Source organism: Pygoscelis adeliae, unplaced genomic scaffold, assembly GCF_000699105.1.
Source record: "Pygoscelis adeliae isolate BGI_AS28 unplaced genomic scaffold, ASM69910v1 Scaffold45, whole genome shotgun sequence".
Lineage (NCBI taxonomy): Eukaryota > Metazoa > Chordata > Aves > Sphenisciformes > Spheniscidae > Pygoscelis > Pygoscelis adeliae.
The window spans coordinates 9624431-9647571 of record NW_008825114.1 but is presented as its reverse complement, the minus strand read 5'-3'; the positions used below and the strand labels follow the sequence as shown (position 1 = coordinate 9647571).

At 38.9% G+C, this 23141-nt stretch overlaps 1 protein-coding gene across 1 annotated transcript in view; it reads left to right on the top strand.

Moving 5' to 3' along the window:
- The window catches only part of SMC5 (structural maintenance of chromosomes 5), a 54004-nt gene that overhangs the window by 22015 nt on the left and 8848 nt on the right, over positions 1–23141 (top strand). Inside the window, 12 exon segments of the mRNA XM_009328180.1 lie at positions 280–351; positions 1253–1508; positions 2674–2828; positions 4506–4619; positions 5778–5872; positions 6077–6209; positions 7642–7815; positions 7952–8121; positions 13486–13609; positions 16560–16682; positions 22331–22456; positions 23093–23141. The exon segment at positions 23093–23141 is cut by the window's right edge and continues 95 nt beyond it. Coding sequence (XP_009326455.1) covers positions 280–351; positions 1253–1508; positions 2674–2828; positions 4506–4619; positions 5778–5872; positions 6077–6209; positions 7642–7815; positions 7952–8121; positions 13486–13609; positions 16560–16682; positions 22331–22456; positions 23093–23141 — 1591 coding nt within the window.

Sequence of the window (23141 nt, the reverse complement as noted above, 5' to 3'; positions counted from 1 at the left end):
CTTCCTCTATCTGTCATGCCTGAATTTGCAGATCTATAGCTGAATGGTTGTGAACAGTTTATATGCCATTACTCAGTTCTTCACAAATTGCTGAAAATATACATATTACAGATACAAGTAAAAATAATAAGAAACTGGTGAGTATGACTTTGTCAGTAATAAAATGTGGCATAAATTCTTAGTTATGCATATACAGAATGTTCTTTAAAATACAACTGCTTTTTACAAATGTAACTATAACTGAATTTATGACTAATTTAAATATCTTACTGTATGCAGGCTGCTGAAATCAAAGACGTTTCTCAAAAATGTAAACAGAAGCAAGATGCTTTGGAGATGAAAGATAAACAGGTAAGAGTCTTGATATTTGTGACTTTTTTTGGTGTTTCTTTGCTAATGTATTAATTCAGTACTAGCTATAGCATATGCTGCATTCAAGCGGAATGCTACTTCTTAAACTCTGCAGTAAAACACAGATACGTGGGGTTTTTTTGTCTGCTCTTCTGTTAGCGGAGAGGGAAATTTCTCTGAAGAGGCTGCAAGTGCTTGCCCACTTCACTCCCTTCAGTACACAATGAATCTTTAAAAAACCGATTAGTCAAACAGGTTTTACTAAGGGACAGGTGTATGCTGCAGAAAATCAGTTACCTTGATGCAACAAACTTAGAAATAGTTTGTGTATATATACTATATATTACAGGCTTTCCTTGAAAAACTACAGCCTCTATAGTACAGTAGTGCACTGAATATTAAACACGCCTTCAAATATTCTATGCAAGAGGCTAGGGTTATTGCTTCTGTTAAGTGTATATGTCCAGTATTTTTTAAAAAGAAAAAGCAATGATACGTTGTAAAACAGTTACAGAACTTCATTTAAGCACTGGGTCATGTTTAAGGGTGTGGAGTCAATGTTGCACATTGTGTTTGTGCTACAGGTTTTCTGCAATCTTAGACTAACTTTCCAATGTTTTTAGGAAGATCTTAATCTTTAAGCTTCTGCTTTTGTAAAAATAAAAGAACTTCAAAAATTGATTTAAAGGCTTGATTGTTTTTTTGCTTAAATGTTCCTGAATCTTAAAAAAAATCGTGGCGGTTCTTCAGCTGTCATAGGGTTATTGGAACTCTAACAGACTCTTACGGTTTTAGTGCATGGTTACATCAGCATTTAATACCAGTTGCACAGATATCCTAGTTATGTCTTAGGTTTTGTATACTAAGCTCCTTTAATGTTGGAAATACTCAAAATTCTTAGATCGAAGAAATTCATCAAGCTTTGAGAATGAAGAAAGATGAAGAAATGGACAGACAGAGGAAAATACACAACACTCACAAGATGATAGAGGACTGGAAGAATGAGCTCGATACAATGGCAGTCTGTGAGAATCTTCAGCCTCAAACTGATGCTGTTAATAATGAGCTGAAAAAATTACAAGAAGAAAGAGCAAATATTGATAGTGATGTCAGTGATCTAACAGCAGAGAAAATGAATCAAGAGAGGGAAAAGAAAAGTAAGTTACGTGGGGTTTTGTTTGTTCATTTTTTCTTTTTTTTATGACAGTTCGTATAGAATCTACTTGTCCTGCTGTAGTGAAATAATTTGAGATGTTTACCTCAAGCCTCATAGTTGTATCTTACACATATAGCAGTCCTCTTGTCTGTTATCAGTTTTATTAAAAGTAACAGAAACTGCTTTCAAAATAGAAAGAACAAGAAGTTTCAAAAGTGGCAATTAACCTTAAAACTATCCTTCCAAAAAATTAGTTTCCTCTGATCTCTGGGTAAGGAGACTGCTTTGCCAGTTTCATTTTTTTTCTGTTGTTAAATGCAGGTGTGTACTGTTAGCAGGATACAAAAAACCAAACCTGAAGCAAAAGCAGTTTGGTTTAAAGATGCAGTGTTTAAAATTATGTCTTTGGCAGTATATTAGCTACTGATGCTGCTTTTGTCCTTTCTAGATGAACTTGAGCTAACCTTAATTGTAGTAAATTTCTTTATAGTAGCCTAGGATTTACAATTAGTTCTTTCTAAGATACCAAATTCAAAAACTATAGCTCGGCGGGTAGGGGGTGTTGTATATATTCCTCAGTGAGTGCAGTACATTGTCACGTACCTATCTGTCTGTCACTTAACTTGTGACAGAATCCAAGAAGAAACTGAGGTATAGAGAGACCAAGTGACCTAGGGAAGGAGACACTATGTGTTTTACCTTGAGAAGCACAGAAAGTATTTGATCTCTTTCTCCTGAATAGCAAATGCTTTCGCACACAGTCTATTGTCACACATTTTGTTTTCTGCAAGCATGAAATAACACTCAGAGATTTCATGTTGCTAGTCCCGCTACCCCTTTCCTCTTGGGGTGTTTTTGGTTTTAAAGGCAAAGGTAGAACAAGTTTTGAAGAGACATATTTTTAGGACTAAATTCCTGTGTTTTTACTGCACTACTACATTTCGTTATCCTTTGGGTAAGTCTTCATTTTATTTTAGATTTTAAGCTTTAATAGTTCTTAAGATTTCTTTATAATAAGCAGCATCTTGATTGTGGGAGGAGAAACTCTTAATTCTTATAAACTTCTAACAATCCTATTGCTGGAGTAGTATAGTCAATAAATATTGGAAAATGCTAGTTATAACGTGTACTTGCTATGGACTCTAAAAAGCTGCCTTAAATTACAGGAATAATTGATCGCCTCGGACAACTTAATAATATAATGAATATGAAGGAAGAGAATCTTAAAGGGAGATTCCGAGACACACACTCTGCTCTTATGTGGCTGAGAAAGAACAAAGACAAGTTTAAAAAAAAAGTTTGTGAACCCATGATGCTCGAAGTAAGAAAATTTGCTTGCATATCACTCTAACCAGTTAATGTTTAGTTTATTTATGTCTTGCAAGACTTCGAGAATGACTTTAAGACTTTCAAGACTCATCTTGAAATGAGCTGCCAATTACATGCAGGATACATTAGCACGGTGACTTATTTGTGATTTTAATTCCGTAGGCAATGTACTAATACTCAACATTGGGTAAGATGGGATGGTTCCTTCCCCTTCCCTCCTCAAGGAGCAGTCCTTTATTAAGGTGCCCATTGCAGATTTCCTCTAAGGTACATCCAATTATTTAGACTTAAATTAGTTCTTATTTGCTGCTTAAAAAAGCAGTGGTAGTTACAATTGAATACCTCCTCCTATAGCACAACCTGCTCAGCAACGGTTACAACATGTCACTGTGATCCCCAGGTGTTTCTGTGGTTTGCTTTGCACAGCCAGCTACAGACAGAAACACCTAATCTATCCCTAGTTTTGTTTTGTGTTTTGGTTCTACAGTCACTGTACTAGCTAGGAATAGCAGGGCTAAATTTTCAGAGACTATTGGTTTTCTAGTGCATTCCTCCACCATTATCCCAGCCTCTTGCAATATGTGCTCCATGTAATGTGAAGAGGATGAAGATGCACTCCTCCTCTTCCTCTTCAGAATTGCAAGCTTATTTTAGTAGTGTATTGCTACAGTTTAAATTAGTTGCATGTTGAATATTTGTATACCAATTCTTCCGCTTTGTGCATGCGCTAGAACTGTTCAAAATGACTTTTGTTTAGTATAAAATACCAAGGATTTCCTGTTATTACCAGAACTTCCAATTCTTCCTGGAAGACCAGATCAAGTTAATTTTAGAAATGCGTTGATAGGATGCCTTTGGTTTTACTTTAAGGCCTCATTAACCTCTGTAACATGCACTAATGGCTGAATTTGTTTTCTTTGATACAATGTAAGTTAGTCTCACATACTTGTAAATTCTAGCTTTCAAATTGCTAGTAAGTGTACCCAGCCTTTGGCTAACTTGAGGTTATTAAATCGTGTAGTTCTGTGTAATTTTGCCTTTGTATGTCACATATAGTGACATAATGTCTAATTACTAGTGAGAGTTACTGAAGAATTCTAACACTAACATTTCATTCAGATATGAAAAGCTTCATCCATCTTAAACATGGATTTATTATTTTTTTTTTTAAGAATTTGAAGAGAATTCAATCAGTTTGTGAATCTCTGTATTTGTATTTGGTGATATTCGCTGTGTCCAAATCAAAGGGAACTGCATATGAATAATTTGTGGAGTGTGGTGTTTTCTGTTTTTGATTCCTTAGGTTAATTCTAAACAGTGAGATATCTTCAGTAGTACTGGAGCAGAGCCACTAGACATGAGATGGTGGTGGCTGCAATTGTAAGGTGGAGCAGTAGAGGGGGAGGTGGTATGGTGGAGGCAGTGATAGCTCCAGGAATGCTGGAAAGGATATGGATGGCTAAAAACCAAAAAACAATGACATGTGAGTTACTGTAGGTTTCCTCCCAAGAGAACTGGTTGCAAAAAGACAGGGAATATGTCTTTAAAGACATTTAAATGTTGTTTTCATTAAATGTAGGCTTGAATATCATCTGACTGCTTAAAATGTTTTGGGAGGGTATTAAGTCCAATTGTATTAAATCACTTACTCATTACCTTTCTTTATCAGATCAATATGAAAGACAATAGACATGCTAAATATGTTGAAAATCACATTTCGGCCAATGACATGAGGGCTTTCGTTTTTGAGAGTCAAGAAGATATGGAAATGTTTCTTGTGGAGGCAAGTAGGCACCTATTTTAAAAATTGATTAAATACTGATGTACAAGCCCTAAACTTTGGGGTCTACCAAATAAGTCTGTATTTATTGTTTGTATTGACAAGATCAGCACAATAGCTAATACAAAGTATTCAAAGATTTTCTTCTGGATTAACGTTTTCTTCTGGAGTAAGATTTTTTTTTTTTAAAGCCTAGACCAAGTAGAGAGATGCAGGAATATTAAGAAAATATTTCTTCTTAGAAATAACTTTTGTCTTCCTTGGCAAGGCAGTAATTACTGAGGAGAAGATACTGTGTACAAGAAAATGACAAGAGCAGGAAGCTACAAATGTAGTGCCAAGCTTTTCCAATGCCTCCTGACTAAAGAGGCAAGAGGGCATCTTCTGTGAGAAGACAATGGTCCAAGCAGCAAATCGGGCTTATATTTTCTTAATACTGCTGTTTCCTGGAGCGATAAGGAGATTGTTCCCTTTGAGAGCCAGACAGATGATGCAGGAGAAAAAAGCCACAAGATACGGCATTATCTGTCATAATGCTTCCCAACTACTGTCCACAGAATAGTGTGATTAATGACAAACTGTCCTGCAATTTTTGAAGACCTATCTGCCTTTCACAGAAGCTAGTCATTTTTATATATGTGAACAGTAGTGGTGATATCTGAGGTTCTGGGGGCTTGTCTTGGAGGTTCTGGGGGCTTGTCTTGCCTCCATGGTTGTGGAACCCAGTGCAAGTCTGCTCTAACCAGCTAAACTGGTCTTTCATTTGTATCCTCAATCTTTTCTGCCCTGTTAGGATCAGGCTTTTCAGAGCTTCTGTAGCCAGTGGTCTGCCATTATCTCTGCAAAATGGCCATACAGCCTGAAAGAGGGGGCTTCCTTATTACATACAGCCTGGCTATTTAGATTGAGCACCTGACTCTAGATTTATTTTATTGCTTTTGTTTTCTCTAATGCATGGTATTTTCACGGAGAGACATTAACTGAGCTTGGCTGTTAGAGAACTCAGTCATGCCTGAGCCAGAGTGGATTTTTGTGCATTCTTCCAGAGGTTGTCAGTTTAAAATAGTTCTGATTCTGTGAATCAAGAATAAATACTTGATTTTCATATAGTGAATTTTTCTGCTATTTTTTGCCAAATAATCCAATGTAATCTGTATTTAGATGCGCGATCATCAGAAACTAAGAGTGAATGCTGTATGCGCACCTACTGAATCATGTGCTGAAAGCTTACCTTCGAGACCTATTGAAGAATTACAGTATGTATCAGATTAAATCAGTGAGGAATGGTTTTAAATACAATGTTTTTGTGTTGTTGCTATATATTAGAATTTTCTATGCAAATCAGATTTTTACCAATTCAATTCTGGGTTAGCAGGACTTCTTTCTGACCCTTCAGTAGCTTCAGCTTGCTTACCTGCCAAATTTTGTTTCTGATGCATACTTTTTTTTCTCCTCTTCAGCCGATACGGATTTTTCTCATATTTACGAGAGTTATTTGATGCTCCTCATCCTGTGATGAGTTATCTTTGCTCCCAGTACCGTGTTCATGATGTCCCTGTGGGAACAGAGAAGACCAGAAACATGATTGAAAGGGTGAGATGTCCTAAATAGCACAAACACACCTGCCACTAGAGTTTTATTTCAGAAATTCTTTGGCAAGTTAACGTGGAGAATGCAAAAAAATTGCTTTAGCCTTTTATTTGGCCTTTAGAAATGAGAACAATTCATTATACACAAACATATTCCAAGACATTTTAACAAATCCAGTCAATCTAATCCAGTACTTCACAGAAAGTTAAATATATCTTTCACCTGCATACTGTTCCAAGTCAGTATGAGGCTCTAAAAAAGAGGAAGAGGAAAGTAAAAGTGGAGGGAGTCCTAGAAGAAAAGCTCTTCTCTTAACGTTTTTTTCAAAGCCTTTTCATCTTTAAACTGCAATTTTTCTATCACTTTGTGTTTATCGCCTGATGAAGCAGATTACCTATATAATAGGTCTTTGAGTTACATTTTGTAAACCAGTCAGAATTACTTCTTAGGTACTCCCTCCTTTCCAGAGCTCTGTGGGGTCTAGGGCAAAGATGAGCCACTATTATGAATGTGTTGCACATGGCACTTTCTCCGTTCAGTTGTGTAAAGTTTTTTATTTGGTTTTATTATTTTTGATTGAGAAATGCTTTATTTGCAACATTTTGTTTCACACATGCCAGAGGAAACTTTAGTTTAAAAGGAGACCTGTTTCATAGGGCTAAGCATGTGGAAAAAGGGCTAGGATGGAAATGTCGTCAACCACAGTCTGAGCTGTAAAGCAAAGTAAACACAGTTTTCAGTGTCCAGGAACCAAATCAACAGAATATTGCTGGTGCTGTGTATATAAACTGAAAAAATGTTTAGTCAAATTTATGTTGTCCTATGGAGGCTTTTTGTTGTTCCTGGTTAACTGGACACTATATCCTTTTGAAGTACTGTACTACCTTGCGTTATGGTAAATCTTTGGTTATTTATAATACCCTTTTTGGCATGAGTCATTTGAAAATAGTAACTCTAGTATTTTTATACCTCATTTTTCCTACAGATACATTTGCTTCACTGAAGTACATGCATTACAGCTCACCTTATGGTTTCATCTATTAATTTCTTAAGTACTTTGGTTCTTTGGTACACAGACTACATTTGCATGTTATGCATCTACAGCAAGTACAATCCTTACTCATGATGCAGTACAAATATTAACAGGTTTTTCCAGTGTTTATCTGTAATATCAGAATAATCAGAATCTGTTTAATTGGTTATGGTAACATACTCTGTTTGACAGTATCTTAACAGTTCTTTGCTGACTGGTCTGAATTACAAGTACAATGATGTGTTGAACAGCATCATCTTTTTGCAAAGGCTTGTTAACAAGTCAGAGTCTTGCATAAGCTGAAGTTCTTTACTGTGGATTTTAGCTAGTTTATTCCTCGTTTTGAAAAGCATTGCCTTAAGTAATGTTTTTGTCAGATTAATATTTTTGTGTGGTTTTTAGGTCATACAAGAAACCAAACTTAGGCAAATGTACACAGCAGAAGAAAAATACATCGTTAAAGTGTCCGCTTATACAAACCTAACCCTCTCTACTAACACATCCCTGAGGGCGGCACAGTTTCTCACTAGTTCAGTGGATACAGATGAAAGAAGACAGTTGGAAAACCAGCAACAGGTAGGAATTTATTTCTGTGCTGTATATGATGTGAACTACTACCCATTTTATCATGCCATAAGCATAGCTTACTTGCATGTGTTAGTATGGTATATTTGTAGTAAGAATGCTAGTGGTGTGTGTTCTTTTATTTCAGGACATCAATAACACATTAAAGTCATTGGATATGCGTTTGACTACGTTGTTTGAGAGACAGAAACATCTGGAACGCAGAGACAATGAGCTCAGGCAACAGAAGAAGGAGCTTTTAGAGAGGGGAAACAGGAGGAGACAGTTGGAATCAAAAATTGGTGTGAAGTATGATAGGTAGGAAACAAGCCATATTATCCATGAAACATGAACAGTTTTAATAACAAAGGTATTTTGGCTTCCTCTTACTGCAATGTGCTTTTACCCTTACAAAGTAACCAATAGTTGAGCATCAGATGCAGGTGATGATCAAGATGAAGGTGTTTAGAAATGGAGATTAAGACAATATTTGAGAAACCGTGTAACAATGTTCCAGAAGGTTTCCTGTAATAAAATCATAGGATTCCAGTGAGAGATCATTGCACTCATTTACTCAAATATTACCATAGTCTTCTGTCTTGGTAGCACACATCTAGATAATACCATACCGTACATAAATGGTACTAAGCATGCATGTCAGGGATCGAATTGGACCCTGATTGTCCACAGTATTTGTCTTAACGTATCTTCTGGTTTTGTGTGCCTCTGCAATTAGTTCTTCTGTTACTGTTTTGTCGTAAGGGAGAACCTGGGCATGGTTCAAGAGGTATTTCACTTAAGCTAACACTCCCAGAAGGCAGCGTAGACAAGATTGTGCCAGGCTTCACTCCCTCCACTCCTGTAACACAGTCCCAGCAGACCTCGTACCCTCAAATACTCGTATATGTTCTTATGCCACACTACTTTTCATTTTCTGAAAGTTGGTGCTGGTGCTTGTGTGCACAGCTTTTGCGTTACTTATCATGCATTAAACTGAAAACAGAGTGTTGAGGGGAAAAAAAAAAGAAAAGAAAAATAGGGCTGCAGGGATGTTAGAGGGACCAGAATCAACTGCTGTATAGTCACAAGTGTCCAGGTTGCTGTGAAAAGAAGCAACTTTAAACAGTGTGCATGTGAGCTTAGCCTCAAAGCCAAGTATTGCTCTCAGGTTTCTTATTAGGGATACATAGAACCATAGAATCATTAAGGTTGGAAAAGACCTCTAAGATCGAGTCCAACCGTCAACCCAACATCACCATGCCCACTAAACCATGTCCCTAAGCGCCTCATCTACATGTCTTTTAAATACCTCCAGGGATGGGGACTCAACTACTTCCCTGGGCAACCTGTTCCAATGTTTAACCACTCTTTCAGTAAAGAAATTTTTCCTCACATCCAATCTAAACTTCCCCTGGCGCAACTTGAGGCCATTTCCTCTCATCCTTTCGCCAGTTACTTGGGAGAAGAGACCAACACCCACCTCGCTACAGCCTCCTTTCAGGTAGTTGTAGAGAGCGATGAGGTCTCCCCTCAGCCTCCTTTTCTCCAGGCTAAACAACGCCAGTTCCCTCAGCCGCTCCTCATAACACTTGTTCTCCAGACCCCTCACCAGCCTCGTTGCCCTTCTCTGGACATGCTCTAACACCTCAACGTCCTTCTTGTAGTGAGGGGCCCAAAACTGAACACAGTATTTGAGGTGCGGCCTCACCAGTGCCGAGTACAGGGGCACGATCACTTCCCTACTCCTGCTGGCCACGCTAGTTCTGATACAGGCCAGGATGCCATTGGCTGCCCTGTCCTTGGCTGCCTGGGCACACTGCCGGCTCATGTTCAGCCGGCTGTCAACCAGCACCCCCAGATGCTTTTCCCATTGGGCCGCTTTCCAGCCACTCTTCCCCAAGCCTGTAGCGCTGCATGGGGTTGTTGTGGCCGAAGTGCAGGACCCGGCACTTGGCCTTGTTGAATCTCATACATGTATCGTCATGGTGTTTTACTAGAATACGGTTTGAAGGCAGGAGGTGGACCCTTTAGCTAAACAAGTAGCGATTAAATACTTCCCTTTGAAAAAATAATTACACTCCTCATTTTGAATAGGGGTAAGAATTCTGACACAATTACAGACAAGGCTGTTAGGAATTTTCTTGCATAAAGTGGGTGTCTTTCTGTAGAGATAGAAATTATTTAAATAATCCTTGCAGTGAGTATAACTATTTTCAAATATTTGTGTTTCTAATTGATACAAGTATCTGAATAAAGCTGGATATAATTCTCAAATATACAATGACAGAATCAGTTAGGTTGCAAGGGACTTAAGGTAGACTGTAGTCCAGCCATGTTCTCAAAGCAAGGTCAACACTGAATTCAGACCAGGTTTTCAGGGCTGTATCCCACTGCATCTTGAAAGTCTCCATGGAGATTGCGTGACCTGTCTGGACATCCTGTTCCACTGCTTGACTGTCCTTATAGGGAAAAAGTTTCTACTGACATCCAGTCTGGATCTTTCTTGTTTCAGCTGCACCTCTTACAAGAGCCTGGTTCCATCCTGTCAGTGGCTTCCTCATGGGAAGGATAGTGGGGAGTTACTATTAGGTGCCCCGAAGCTGTCCCTTGTCTAGGGTGAACAAGCTGAGCACTCTCATCCTGTCCTTGCAGGGCCTGTGCTGTAGCCCGTGACCATCTTGGTTGCTTTCCAAGTTTCTTCCAGTTTGTTTGGGGCAGGGGGCAAAACTGGGTGCAGTGCTGAACAGAGAGGAAAAGTTACACTCCTTCTGCCTTTGCTTCCATTCGTACAGCCGGGGATGCTGGGGAGCCTCGTTGCTGCCAGGGTGCGCTGCTGGCTTACGCTCAGCTCATTGTCCACCAATACCTCAAGTCCTTCGCTGCAGAGCTTCTCCACAGCCAGTCTGTCCCGAGCCTGTATCACTGCCAGACCCACTTTCTTCCCAGAGGCAGGACTCAGCATTTGTCCTTGCTAAATCTCATGAGCCTTCTGTCGATCCCTTCCTCCAGCCTCAGCAGACCCCTCTGAACAGCAGGCATATTGCTCCCCCCAATTTAGTGTTGTCTGAAAACTTGACAAGAGTGCCCTCTGTCTGCTCCTCCGTGTCACTGGCAGGGATGTTAAACAGGACAGGTCCCAGGACTTAATCCTGTAGTACCCCACTTGATACTGGCCTCCAGGCAGAATACAGCAGACTAACCATGACCCTCTGAGCCTGACCATCCAACTACTTTTTTTTTTTTTTACCTATCTAGTCTTCCATCCATCCAGACTGTAGTCTTCCAACTTGAGTATTGTGGGAGACAGCATTGAAAAACTTAGGGGAATGAGTCTGGATCCAGCAGCCTAATAGGAAGGTGAGGGCTGATGCAGCTTAATGCTCCCAAGTGCAACCAGCAGTGAGGCTGAGCCTGTCTTCCCAGTAGACATGTTCACACAGAGCACATCTAAACAGCACATATGTGTGTATTTACATACAGCCAGCCACACAGTACAGGTGGACACACAGAGCAATTGAGTAAACACAGCACCAGTGGCCTCATCATGTTCCTACTCTGTCTGAGTAGGACGGGGCTCCCCTAGTGAGACTCCTACACATACATGTGGGTGATGTGGATCCCATCAGCAGCTGGGTCTAGACACTCTGAGTCTGCACAGTAGCTGCCCCTGGACCTCAGTCTCCCCGATTGCTGGTACTGGGACATGCAAACCCCTGAGGCTGCAGCCCTGCTCCTGTTGCCTGTACAGGCTGCCTCACTCACCCGTGTGCACACACCTGCAGAACTGGCTGGGACTCCCTGGTTTCCCAGCAGCCAACTCCGTGGTCTTGCCCTCAGAGACATGTAGGCATACAAATGTGCAGAGGTAGCCATGACTCCCCTAGTCCCCCCCAAACAGCCAGTACCCCTGTCATCTTAAATACATACACATGCCAGCAGGTCTCACCCCTAGAAACAGCAGACCTCACGGGCTCTGGCAGCCAGGCTGGACTCCCCTGGTCCCTCCAATAGCCATCTCTTCCTGTGGTCTCACCCTTAGTGACACACATACCTCCTTGGCTCCCAGGCCACTTCATCTACTTGTCTGCTAGTCTGGCTTGGTCTTCGCTAGGGGTCAAACACCACTTGCATACCTGCACTTGTACCAGGTGCTAGCACCATGGACACATGGGCCTCTGACCTGTGGTCCCACTCCAGTGGCTGTCACTTACGTTTACTCACTCTGGTCTCTCCAGTTGCTGGCACCACAGACAAGCAGGCCCTCTCCTCTGACTTGTGATGTGACTATAGTTGCTTGCATTTAGACTCCTATACACACACATGAATGCTGAATAGAGTCCCTCACCCAGGAAAAGAGTCAAAAATGGAACTGAATAAGAGAGTGTGCCAGTTGGGCATGGCTGGACAAGCATGTTGACCAGCCAACTACTCACTTGTAACTGTCCCTTTTATCCCCATATCCCTCCATTTTCCCACACTTGTTCCTCTCCAAGTCATCTAGATCCCTCCCTTTCCCTGCATTTGGTTTCCCCCCTGAATATCCAATATTAAGCAAAGTGCTTTTCTGTTGCATCCATAATGTCTCCTATACCCCCAGGAAACAACCGCCATCAGTCCAGAGGGTGCTGTGGTGTTGACTTATCTTGCTGGGTTTCACACCTGGACACTGATGCTGAGGCTGTCCTGGGACAGGGTGTCCCTTCCTCTGTGAGCCCTTAATTTGGATTCCCGCCTGCTAGGGTGCCACTGTGCTCCTCTGGGCTTGTAGAGATGGGCATTTCATGGGCTGATGGCTCCTGTGATGGGCCTGGAGATAGCCAGGGTAGGGTATTTGGGCTTCCCCCACCTGCTGTTGTCTCTCCTTTTTGAGTGTGCAGGTGAGCTTTTATCAGATAACCTAACAGAAAGACTTGCTAGAATTTAGGTAAATGGCAACCATTTGATCTCCTGTCATCCAGTTGTTTTACAATTGGGTTCATCAGGTATGATGTAGCCATGGTAACTGCTTGCTGATTCTTCCTGATCACCTTCTCCCTTATGTCCCTAGAATTGTTTTCCAAGGCGACTTGCTCCACAATTTTCCCAGGGATCAAAGTAAGAATAATTGGTTTGTAGTTTCCTGGATCATCATCTTGGCCTGTTTGGCCGTTTTTGAAGATCTCCAAATGCTTTGCGGCTCACTAAACATCATGATTATTTCATATGAAGTTCTTCATAATTATGTGTTTTTGAGGTTTAAAACGAGTGAAAATTCTGTTTTTCTGCAGTAAGTTGGGGACACAACTTTTTTTACGTGTGTATATATAACAAGAATTAAGCAAACCTCCTGAACTCTCCTATGTTGTATTGTTGCAAGGAACTAGCAGCAGAAGAAGAATGTCATCCTTATGCTGATTTTTATTTTTTTTTTGAATCTGAAATTTACAGAAATAAAGGAGTATGGTTGCTGAGTGATGCCCATAGTAGCCAAAATCAGAGTTTCTTTAATTATAAATTTTTTGTCTTTTGAATTTCTTAGGTTTAAAGTGCATAGATTGGGAATGCCTCTGATGTGTTTGGAATGTTTAGGTATACAAATTCCTGTTCTTGCTAACTGTTGGTTCATCACCAAGATTAAGAATTTTTGTATTTTTGTACAGTTTGTTTTAATCAGGATTAATCAAATATTGATTTCTCCCATAGTTTAAGACAGCTGGAACAAGATGCTATCAACCTAGAGAAGGAATCTCAACAGGCAAATGCAAAGATCAAAGAAATAAATATTCAAAAAGCAAGACTTGTTACTGAATTAATGCATCTTATAAAGGTATGTATTTTTGACTTGGTATGTGTTCCACTATTGTGAAAAGTCCAATTCTTGTAACTTAAGTAGGAGGTATGCAACATTTGGATGTGTTACTATAAATGTTTACGAGCTAACTTGCTTCAAGATAAACATCTTTTGACGCTTTTATGAACTTGAACTTGTTCATCTGTCGTTGATTCGATTTGTAGAACATTTGCTTGCGTTGATTTAGACTCTCAGTGACTGAAGTCTTAAAATCCATGGTCTGATTCAGTAAATACAGGAATGAACTAGGAATGAACTGTGTAACCATTCACATAATTCTGTGAACTGTTCCTTCCCTATCTCCTAATCTCCTTTTTTTATTGAAAAAAAGAGAGGTCATTAGTCATGTGAAAAATTGACCTGAAACTGTAAGGATCCATGACTGTAGAAGAGGGCTAGGATGGGAAAAGTACTCAAGTCTCAGACTCCAATGTCATGAGGTTTTCTTTAACTCAAAAAAGAAGAAAACGGTCTGGACTTAACTGTTGCTTTAGCTTAGCCTGTAAGCCTTAATAATGGGAGCTGCCACAAGGTGAATATTCTTAGGGTTTTTTTAATAACTAAGGAACAAGAAACAGTTACTTCTAGTTCCAAGGGAATCTGCTTGTGCTTTGGCACTCAGCAAGAAATAGTGCCATTCTTGCAACCACTTTGAGCATGTATGTTGTTCCTTTGCCATGCCTTACATTGAAACGTGTTCTTGCTTACCCCTGAAAAGAGTTCGGTATTACCTTTGAAGTGAGACTGATTTTAATACACTATATATAAATACCAGTTGCTGGTATTTATATAATAAATAAAGAAAAAAGTATTCCAAAAGGGTGGGCTGTTTCTGTTTGTTGATAGGCATGGACTGCAACAATTGGAGTGTTTCAGAGATCACCTTTGGGTCAGCTAGCCAAAGCAATTTTGAAAATGCCAAAGAATGGCAGAAGACACCTGCCATGTTAAAAAGGTTGCTTAGGCTGTAGATTACTTTACAGAACTTACAGAACTTGTGCAGGTAATAACAGTACTGCAAAGTAACTCTTTTCAAAACTTGTGCAAATGCTCTGTATTACAACAGGAATTACTAGAATATGCTTTTGATTTTTGTATTTGATGCCCGTTTCCCAGTGCGTAAACTGTCCAAGTGTGTTGCTGTTGTAAAGTGCAGCCAAAGTGGTTTACTGCCTGCTCTATGACCTGCCTGGAGTCTCTTAATCTCTTTTTCAAAATAGATTTGGCACATGTTGTGTATTTCTCAGTATACCAGGGGTGTAGGGGAGGATGGGATGGTATTTGCCTGAAATAGTTATTGATTACAAAAGTGATGTATTTCAGTTATATATCAGCTTAATTTTCGCACTTTGGCTGCTGTAGGAAATATGCTAGTACATACTGAAGAGAAGAAAATGGTCTGATACAAAAAAGATGTTTCATTATGTGTTTTATCAAAGTTGTTGAAATCCATACATTTCTGGTCATCCCCCAAACCAAACTTCATGAATGCTTCCAAGTTTATGGGAGTCTTTGTACTTTCTTCAATAGGTTTTGTAGTTATAATAGCTGTAGGCTATTAAAGTGATAAAAACTTCGGTAGTCATTATGTTTCAGGCATACTGTCTTCTGCCACAGAAAGAATTTAAAACATGTATGAGATTTTTGTGCATTTGCATGGTAGCAATATGATCTACTTAGAGTGCTGGGGCTTGTGTAGACCAGTCAACTAGACTGACAGGCTGCATGTATATTTACACAAATACAGAAGGCAGAGTGTACCTGGCACGTACCTAATACACATCAATACTTTACAACCAGTTGACAGAAACAGTCTTGTTCCACTTTTTCAGATTCTGGCACTGTTGTCTTTGAATAATCTTAACTTTTTCCATTTTTCATCTCCTTTTGTTATGACTTTTTTTTTCAGTTTATTTCTCTGATAATTGTTTTTAAACTGTTTAAGTGGATTGGAAACAAATAAACTTACTCCTATGTCCAAGTTCATACTGTAGAAACTTTGTGTTGAAATGACAAATAGTAAAGATCTCGGACCTTGGTTCACTATTGTGGTCAGAAGGTAATGCTCTCCAAACTTCATCCTGCAGGTCCCCTAGATCTACAATTGGAACCTTGTCCTCCCTTTCATTGAGAGAGAGGATTCCTTTGTATTTATATGCCAATCGTTTAAAAAAGAAAAAAAAAAAAAAAAAAAAGGTAAACCGGTGTTCCCAATGCCCCATAATTCAAGGTTTGAAGCTACACTTCACACAGTCAAGAATATCTTGCTGATTTTGAAGCTTCTAGACCATTCCTGAGGCTGACTTGTTTAAAGAGGCAACCATTTTAATGTCAAAGTTGTCAAACCAGGTTCTGGGGATCACTAAGGCCTGTTAGGAAACTTTCAAAATAGAGCCTCCTTCTGTTGTCATACGCTATTCCAGTTAAGATACAAGACACTAAAGTCACACTACACCCGGTCAGTCATCTTGCATTATCAGTGAGAGAGGCATGTATCTTATGTGTGTATTTTCTGACCTTTTTCCATTCATGTGTGTGACTGATGAAGACCACCAAAATCCACCTGTTGGATTCTGTCTCTGAGAAAGAATTGAGATGACTTTGTCTTTTCTCACATTTCACATGTGAGTATATGGTGTAGGAAAGAGAATGTGCTTTTTCGGTGTAAAATGGTTTGGTTGCAAGTGATATGTATATGCTTACAGATTAAAAGTACATGGGGACTGTACCTCTTGAAGAGCTTGGGTCACCAATAAGGCACCTTCCTTTTTCATTCAGTTTGACAGACAGCAGTGTTGAAGAGCTGAACACAGTGTGAGATTGTATGCTATGACTAAAAAATGGATAGTTTCTAAAGCCTGATAGTGATTATATCAGTTTTGAGTGTCTTGTGGAAACAAATGACATTTTCTGTTTTCCTATGTAGAATTGCATATCACTGAACATCCTCAAAGCAGATTTGGTTCTTCAGAGCACTACAGTGGCTGCTGAGAAGAACAGACTAGAATCAGAGTATAAAGCAGCAAGTGTACAGCTAAGAGCTGCGGAGGTAACCATTTCTATGAATACTGGGTTATCTACTGTGGAAACATCTTCTGTGGAAGCCTTTATTGTGTAGAAAGGGATGCTTCTGTGTCTTTGTTTAGAAATGGGTATTAGTACTGCTAAATATTTAGCCTTGATTTCTGTAGTTTGACTTGAGCCTCTTCATTTAAAGCTGAATAGGAGCTTTGCCTTCCTCAGTTAAGACAGCTAACCTTCTGTGAAAATGTGCTGAACAGTCATCATGTCCTGGAACTTTTTATTATAATGCATAGTGTGTGTAAAAAGGCTAGCTGTTATCTTCCGAGTCTGTCATAGACAAGTAGTCCCAACCCACATGGGAGATGCAAGCTCAAGATGAACCAGAAAGTACTGTGTCGGAGTAGAGCAGAACTGTTTTACCATTCTTTCATAGCTTATTTTCTCATACTGTAATTGCATGCCTTTTTTGGAGGACAGAAAGGAGGATGAACGGTCCTTCTATTGATCATAGGAAACTATGCTGTGTTCAGGTAAAAAGACAGTCTCTGTGGAATTACTTCCACAGACAAGTACTCATTTCTAAGAGCAGAGTATGCTGTGATCTCTCATGGATTGGTGCATAGAGGTCAATTTTTGTATTTGTGTAGTAGTACAATCTTTCACTATACTGGGGAAAAACTGTCAAAGTACAGGATGGTAAGTTTTTTCCTCATCTTGCAAGAGTTGGGTTAACTATAACCTACTGCTAATTCAATTTGATCCACAAAAAAAAAAAAAAGCTGTTAAATGGGAAAGCAGTTCAAAAGGTAAGTGATAGTTATTTTGGATGGATATGCACTTCCAAAAAGAATGACTTTGGCATGGATTTAGAAAACCACTTGAGGTTATAAGTATCATCATTTGCAGGAAAATTAGGAAGAGGAGAACTTCCTAAGAGGAGCAAAAAGTAACTTGAAGACAGAGACAGGTCCGGCATGCACCTGTTACTTGGAAAATCACTGTTGCATCAGTACTCTTACATGATGCAGCTGTTATTCAGCCAAAATCCAATGCAAATCACTTCATTGCTGGAGCTCAGTAAGGAGTAAGAATGTATGACAAAGCTGTGAACCTCATGTGAGTAGTGTGTATCATCACTGGGAAATTTATTTAATGTTTTTAGTTCTCTCTGTTCCCATCATCTTCATCATTTATAGAGTAGCTTGGGCTGGTGCATAGGTAGATGTCTGGTCAGATCAGTAGACAGGACTTGTAAGGTAAACATTCTGATAATTCTTGGTTAAACAAAAATTGCCTCCTTCCCTAGTGAAGAGGTGTTTTGAGTTGGCTACGGTCCCATTAGTCATCGTTACTGGGTTACATTCAACCATGTAAGTAGAGGAAATCATATCAGAGCTTATGTTTTGGATGGTTGGTTCTAGAAACATTAAAACAGAAAAAAAACCCTAAAAACAGTAATCCCAGTGATTAGAATTTCAAGAAGTTTAACTGCTCTGGAGGAAAACTCTTCTGAGTATTCAAGTGCATCTGAAGTTTTCATGTACATGGAAGTCCAAAGCCATGCTTCCCCATATACTGCAAGTTGAGTCTTTGAATTAAGTCTTTAGCCCCTTTTTTTAAAAGTTCCCTTTCCGGCGTTGCCCTGTGAATGATGTATGTTGTACATTCTGTGGTTTATTTCTTATTTTCTGCCTTAAGAGATGCACTTTCATGGAGAAAACTCAGTATTTCTTAGCTTCATGTCAAAGTAAGTGTTATTTGAAATAGTACGTTTAAATTGGCCCTTCCCTCCAACTTCTTAGTGGCTTTGGCTGTGATAAATTTTTTTCTACAGCAGTACTGTGTTAAGGTAGTCTTGCTCCAAAGCTGCCCATGAGGATGCCATTGCAACACTTCAAGGAAGTTTTGCAAACAGTTGCTGCATGTTTTTATAAAATAAATAAACCTGCAAAAAGGAGGAAGCCAAACAGAAATAGAAATAAGTATGTTGTACAAAAGCTGTGTAGTGAACTAAATTGGAGCCTAAACGTTACCATTATGGGACCATTAATTCTCTATTTAATCATCAGACATTTTTGTAGGTCATGTGCTGGCCATGATGCATTCATTGAAATTGGAATGGCGGATATCAGCCAAAGAGGCCGTGAAACTTTGTTAATAGTTCGCGCTTACTCATGGTGTTTATCTCCCAAGCAATCTTGAGTCTTTATGATACCTGAGTAAATATCTGATCAAGATTTGAAGCAAACACAAACCCCACTTACTACATCTAAGAGAAGATCACATCTGTTCCTTTTGTGAGGTCTTGGCACTGGGATACTGTGGAGAGAGCAACATGTTTGTTGCTTTATGATGGTTTTTTTTAACCACTTAGGTGGAAAGGCCAAAAAAGTACATGTTTTCAAACAAGTCAAGCTAGCAACAACAGATTTATGGGGTTTGTATTTTGTCATTGTGGTTCAAGTGTGAACCTTAGTGTTATTTTAACAACTCGTTGTATTTGATTTATTTAATGAGCCTAAGAAGCAAATCTGTGTTTGTGACCCATACTGAACCTTAAGGAGGATTGTTAGCCCCATCTGCTCATTAGATTAATTGGCACAGTTGCCTGCATGTTTACGATGGTTGTTTGAAAAAGTCTTGCTAATTGTCTTGCTTTGATAGCTTGTTAATTTTCAGGTTCATTTAGTGTAAATTTGTTTAAATAATTGGTATTAATACTCAGTATGTACACAGCAGCATTTGCTCCTTAAGCCACGTTTTAAGAAAATGTAGATTCTGTTTTTCTACGTATAAATTGCCAAATGCTGTCACCAAGCATGCGTTCAAACACAAATTCATGAGAAAACATTGGCTACTGGTAACTATATTTTCTTTAACCAGCTTCTTATTTTGCATAAAACCAGTTGCAGTACTGATGACCACAACAGAATACAAATTGCTTGTGCAGTTGGCTTCTGCTGTTTGGTAGATGCCTTTCAGGAAGCTGTAATCACAGCCCCATACTAGTACAGAACTTTCCTGAAGTACCCAGATAAAGCTCTTTCCAAGTTTGTTTTTATGCTGTTGGCTGAAACAAATGTAAAGCTCTGTCTAGGCTATGATTTTTCATGGTAGCATCTCTGTTAAAAACAGTAATTCTTTCTACCTAGGTAGAAGGTTATTTTTTTTTATCTAGATGATTTTATTGAGGCATCTTCAGGAAATCAACAGGAACCTTAATGTTGCCGTGCACTTTTGAATATATAGAAGGGAGAAGGAATCAAAACTTATGTATTTTTATTTATTTGTATTTATTTTATTTAGCATGTGGCCATGACAATCAACTGGCAAAGCTGAATGAAAATTGAGACTTACCTTGTTGTTGAACTGTGCATTAATTCTAGTATGTGCTTCATAACCACATCAAATGTCTATTGCTTCCCAGTCTTCCTGTTGAATGCTGAGGTTTTCCTCTGCCCAAACATGTATTTTCCTTTTCACACCTTGAAGAATTTTACTTGCCTTAGGCGTGGGTCAGGCATATTCAATGTTGAATCTATTTCAGATTTTCAGTGCCTAGAGATCAACTCGAAATCTTGTTTCATGCAGCTCTGCAGGGTTTCAAGTGGGAGCTTTATGTACAATTGAGAGCTGAGATTCCCCCCTTCAAATGATTCAGAATTGACTTTGGCTCTGGAAATGGTCAAACACATAAGTACAAAATTGAAATTTCTTGTATAAAAAAGTATGGGTGTGCTGCCTCTCACTGGATCCTTTGCCTTCGTTATCAAACACATTTCAGATTAAGCCAGTTGACTTTTAAATTTCTTGGATCCAAAATACAGTCCCGTTCTAATTTAGAACTTTCTAAAATGTTCCTAAAAAATTGTTATCTGTATAGCTCTAATGCCAGTCCTTCTTGCGCCCATGTGACATTTCCCTCCTTCTCTACAATAGACTTTATGAAGTGGAGGCAGAAGGGAATCTAAAAAAGTCTTTTTTTTTTTTTTTCCTCTTTCTGAAAACATCAACACAATGTAGAAAAATATCTTTACAGTGTGTTTGTGAAGATTGTGAGATGCTTACCTCTAATGCAAAATCTATTTCCTAGTGCTTGGTGGAGGGAAGGAAAAACAGGATTTTTGAGTTCATACGTGCTGTAGAGAACAGCAGCCCTAGTTCTTGAGTGAGTGTGAGAACTTCATTTGATGATCACTCATGATTGTATCTGTTACTACAGCTTCTGTTGTATTTAGTAAATAAAGATTAATTAAATTGCCAGAAAGTAATGCGAGTTCCTATCAGTGTCTGTGTCCTGAATTTAAAAATGTGGAATAAACATTTATCTAACTGTATAATCTCCAAATGAACACTTTGAATTTTTTTTGCCACTGGAGGGCTCCCATATTTAGCTGAAGTACACAACAATAAAAATTGGGAAGATAAAGCTCTCCCAAGTGTAGGAACATAACTAAACTTTCCAAACTGTCAGAAGAAAGTTCTGAAGCAAAGTATTGTGCATGTGGATTTTGAGTTAGAGTTTTGTGCCTCTGAAAAAAGTGAAAACAGTGTATTCCCATGGTGTAACTGTCTGTTAAAAAGATGATTGCATGTGTAATCACTGAGTAAATGTATACTAAAATAACTTGGATTAAAAGCTCCAGTATCTTGGTATGTACTCCTTTTCACTTCCAAGTGGTCGGCAGCTCCCATCTATCTGCAGTTGGGTGCTCACCTGAGCTGGGAGACAGCACCAAGCACTGCCAGCTCAGCATTTGGAAGCAGCAGGCCTGCAGTAGGGACCACGTGTGTAGAGATAAGTGAGTGAGATTTCTGGGGGCAGAGGGAAGGAGATACGTGCCTCTCCAAGTTTTTTGCCTGAATACTGCTTATTTGACATAATCTTTAGCTTAGTGTTTCATGAAGGTATTATATTTTGTGTACTGTATTTTAACTACTGTTGTGGTAACATTGCATTATAAAATTCATAGGGCTGGGTTGGCCACTTACCTGTAGTAAGTTCCAAAGAGTTTAGCCTTGAGACAACTATTCAAAACCAGAAACTGTACCTGCTTTTCCTCTTTATTTTTCAGCACTAAAAATGAATATATAATAATTTAAACACAAATAATTTAAAAATTATGTGTGTTTCCGTTTTGTATTTTGCTGGCTGTATTACAGAGGTAGAATATGAAACAGCAAAGGAAGCACTTCCGATTGTTTAATTATAATGTTTACTCTGTAAAATTTCAGCTAAAATACCATTCAGTGTACATCACGTCCACCATGTTCTCCCAAGTGGATAAATACAGTTAAATGGGAGCTAATAAAAAATAAGGCTCACGGTAGCTGTGTTTTGGCTTATAGGGAATTTCCTGTAAAATAGTCTATTTTTAGACATATATTGAATCTACATGCACACTTGTCTACTTGAGAGAAGGTAAATTTAACTATATTACAAGAACATGCCTTTGATCAGTTTACCTTGGCATCTGTTGCCTTTGAGCAGAGAGGCAGAATGAGTTCTGTATGTTGGAACAAAAATTTTCGATCTTTAAGCAGTCTGATTGCACCTATGTTCTCTGATTCGGATGTTGTTTGTTGCCAGTGTGCTAGTATCACCTCTGGAAATTTATAATAAAGTAAAAAAAAAAAAGTGTATTTTAATATCTTTAATATCTTTTCTAACAGCAACAATTTCGTGAACTGGATGATAGGAAGCGAGTTCTTACAGAGAACTGCAAGGAATTGCTGAAAAAAGCTCGACAGGTCTGCAAACTGAGTCCGGATCAACATCTTCCAAAAGAATTTCAAACTGTATGTACAAAACAAATCTCCGCATATTTCTTAAATTTTGGATGATGTACACCATTCTAACTTCTCCAGCAAAGAATATTATATGTTTTTTGTATTAGAAGGCTACCAGTAAAGGATCATGTACTTCTGTTAGTATTGACTCATATATTATCACTTACCTTTTTAAAGCACCTTTAAATAGTGCTGGGGTATCCTCTGACTATCACTTTGTTCCGTTCACAGAGAGGAAATTTGATCCGAAATTTCAATTAAAATCCATAGTCTTGTGCTCATAGAAATAATTAGAGGCCATATTTTTCTACCTTCTTGCTCTAATGGAGCAACACAAAAGAACTGAAATCTGGGCCCGCCTACTTACTTGGAGGTCTTCCCAGCCTCTAGAAGTATTTGCATGGCTTAACTAGCATAGCTCCTGGCTTATACCAAGCCTGTGAGCATCTGTACCTGCACAAGGTGGGCAAGTAAGGAGCAATTAATTGTGTATCTTTGTTATGTAGTAGCACTTCTAGCCTTCTTTCTCTGTCCAGAGTAGTTTGTGAGGGAATCTTGCTGTGTTAAATTTTGAATATGTGACATCCTGATTAAAAGTAATAGAATATTTTGTGGCCTATTGGATTTCTTTTTAGCAAACTTGAGTCCTTGATTAGCATTGCTGTTTAACACATGCATCCTTTCTCTCTTAGTA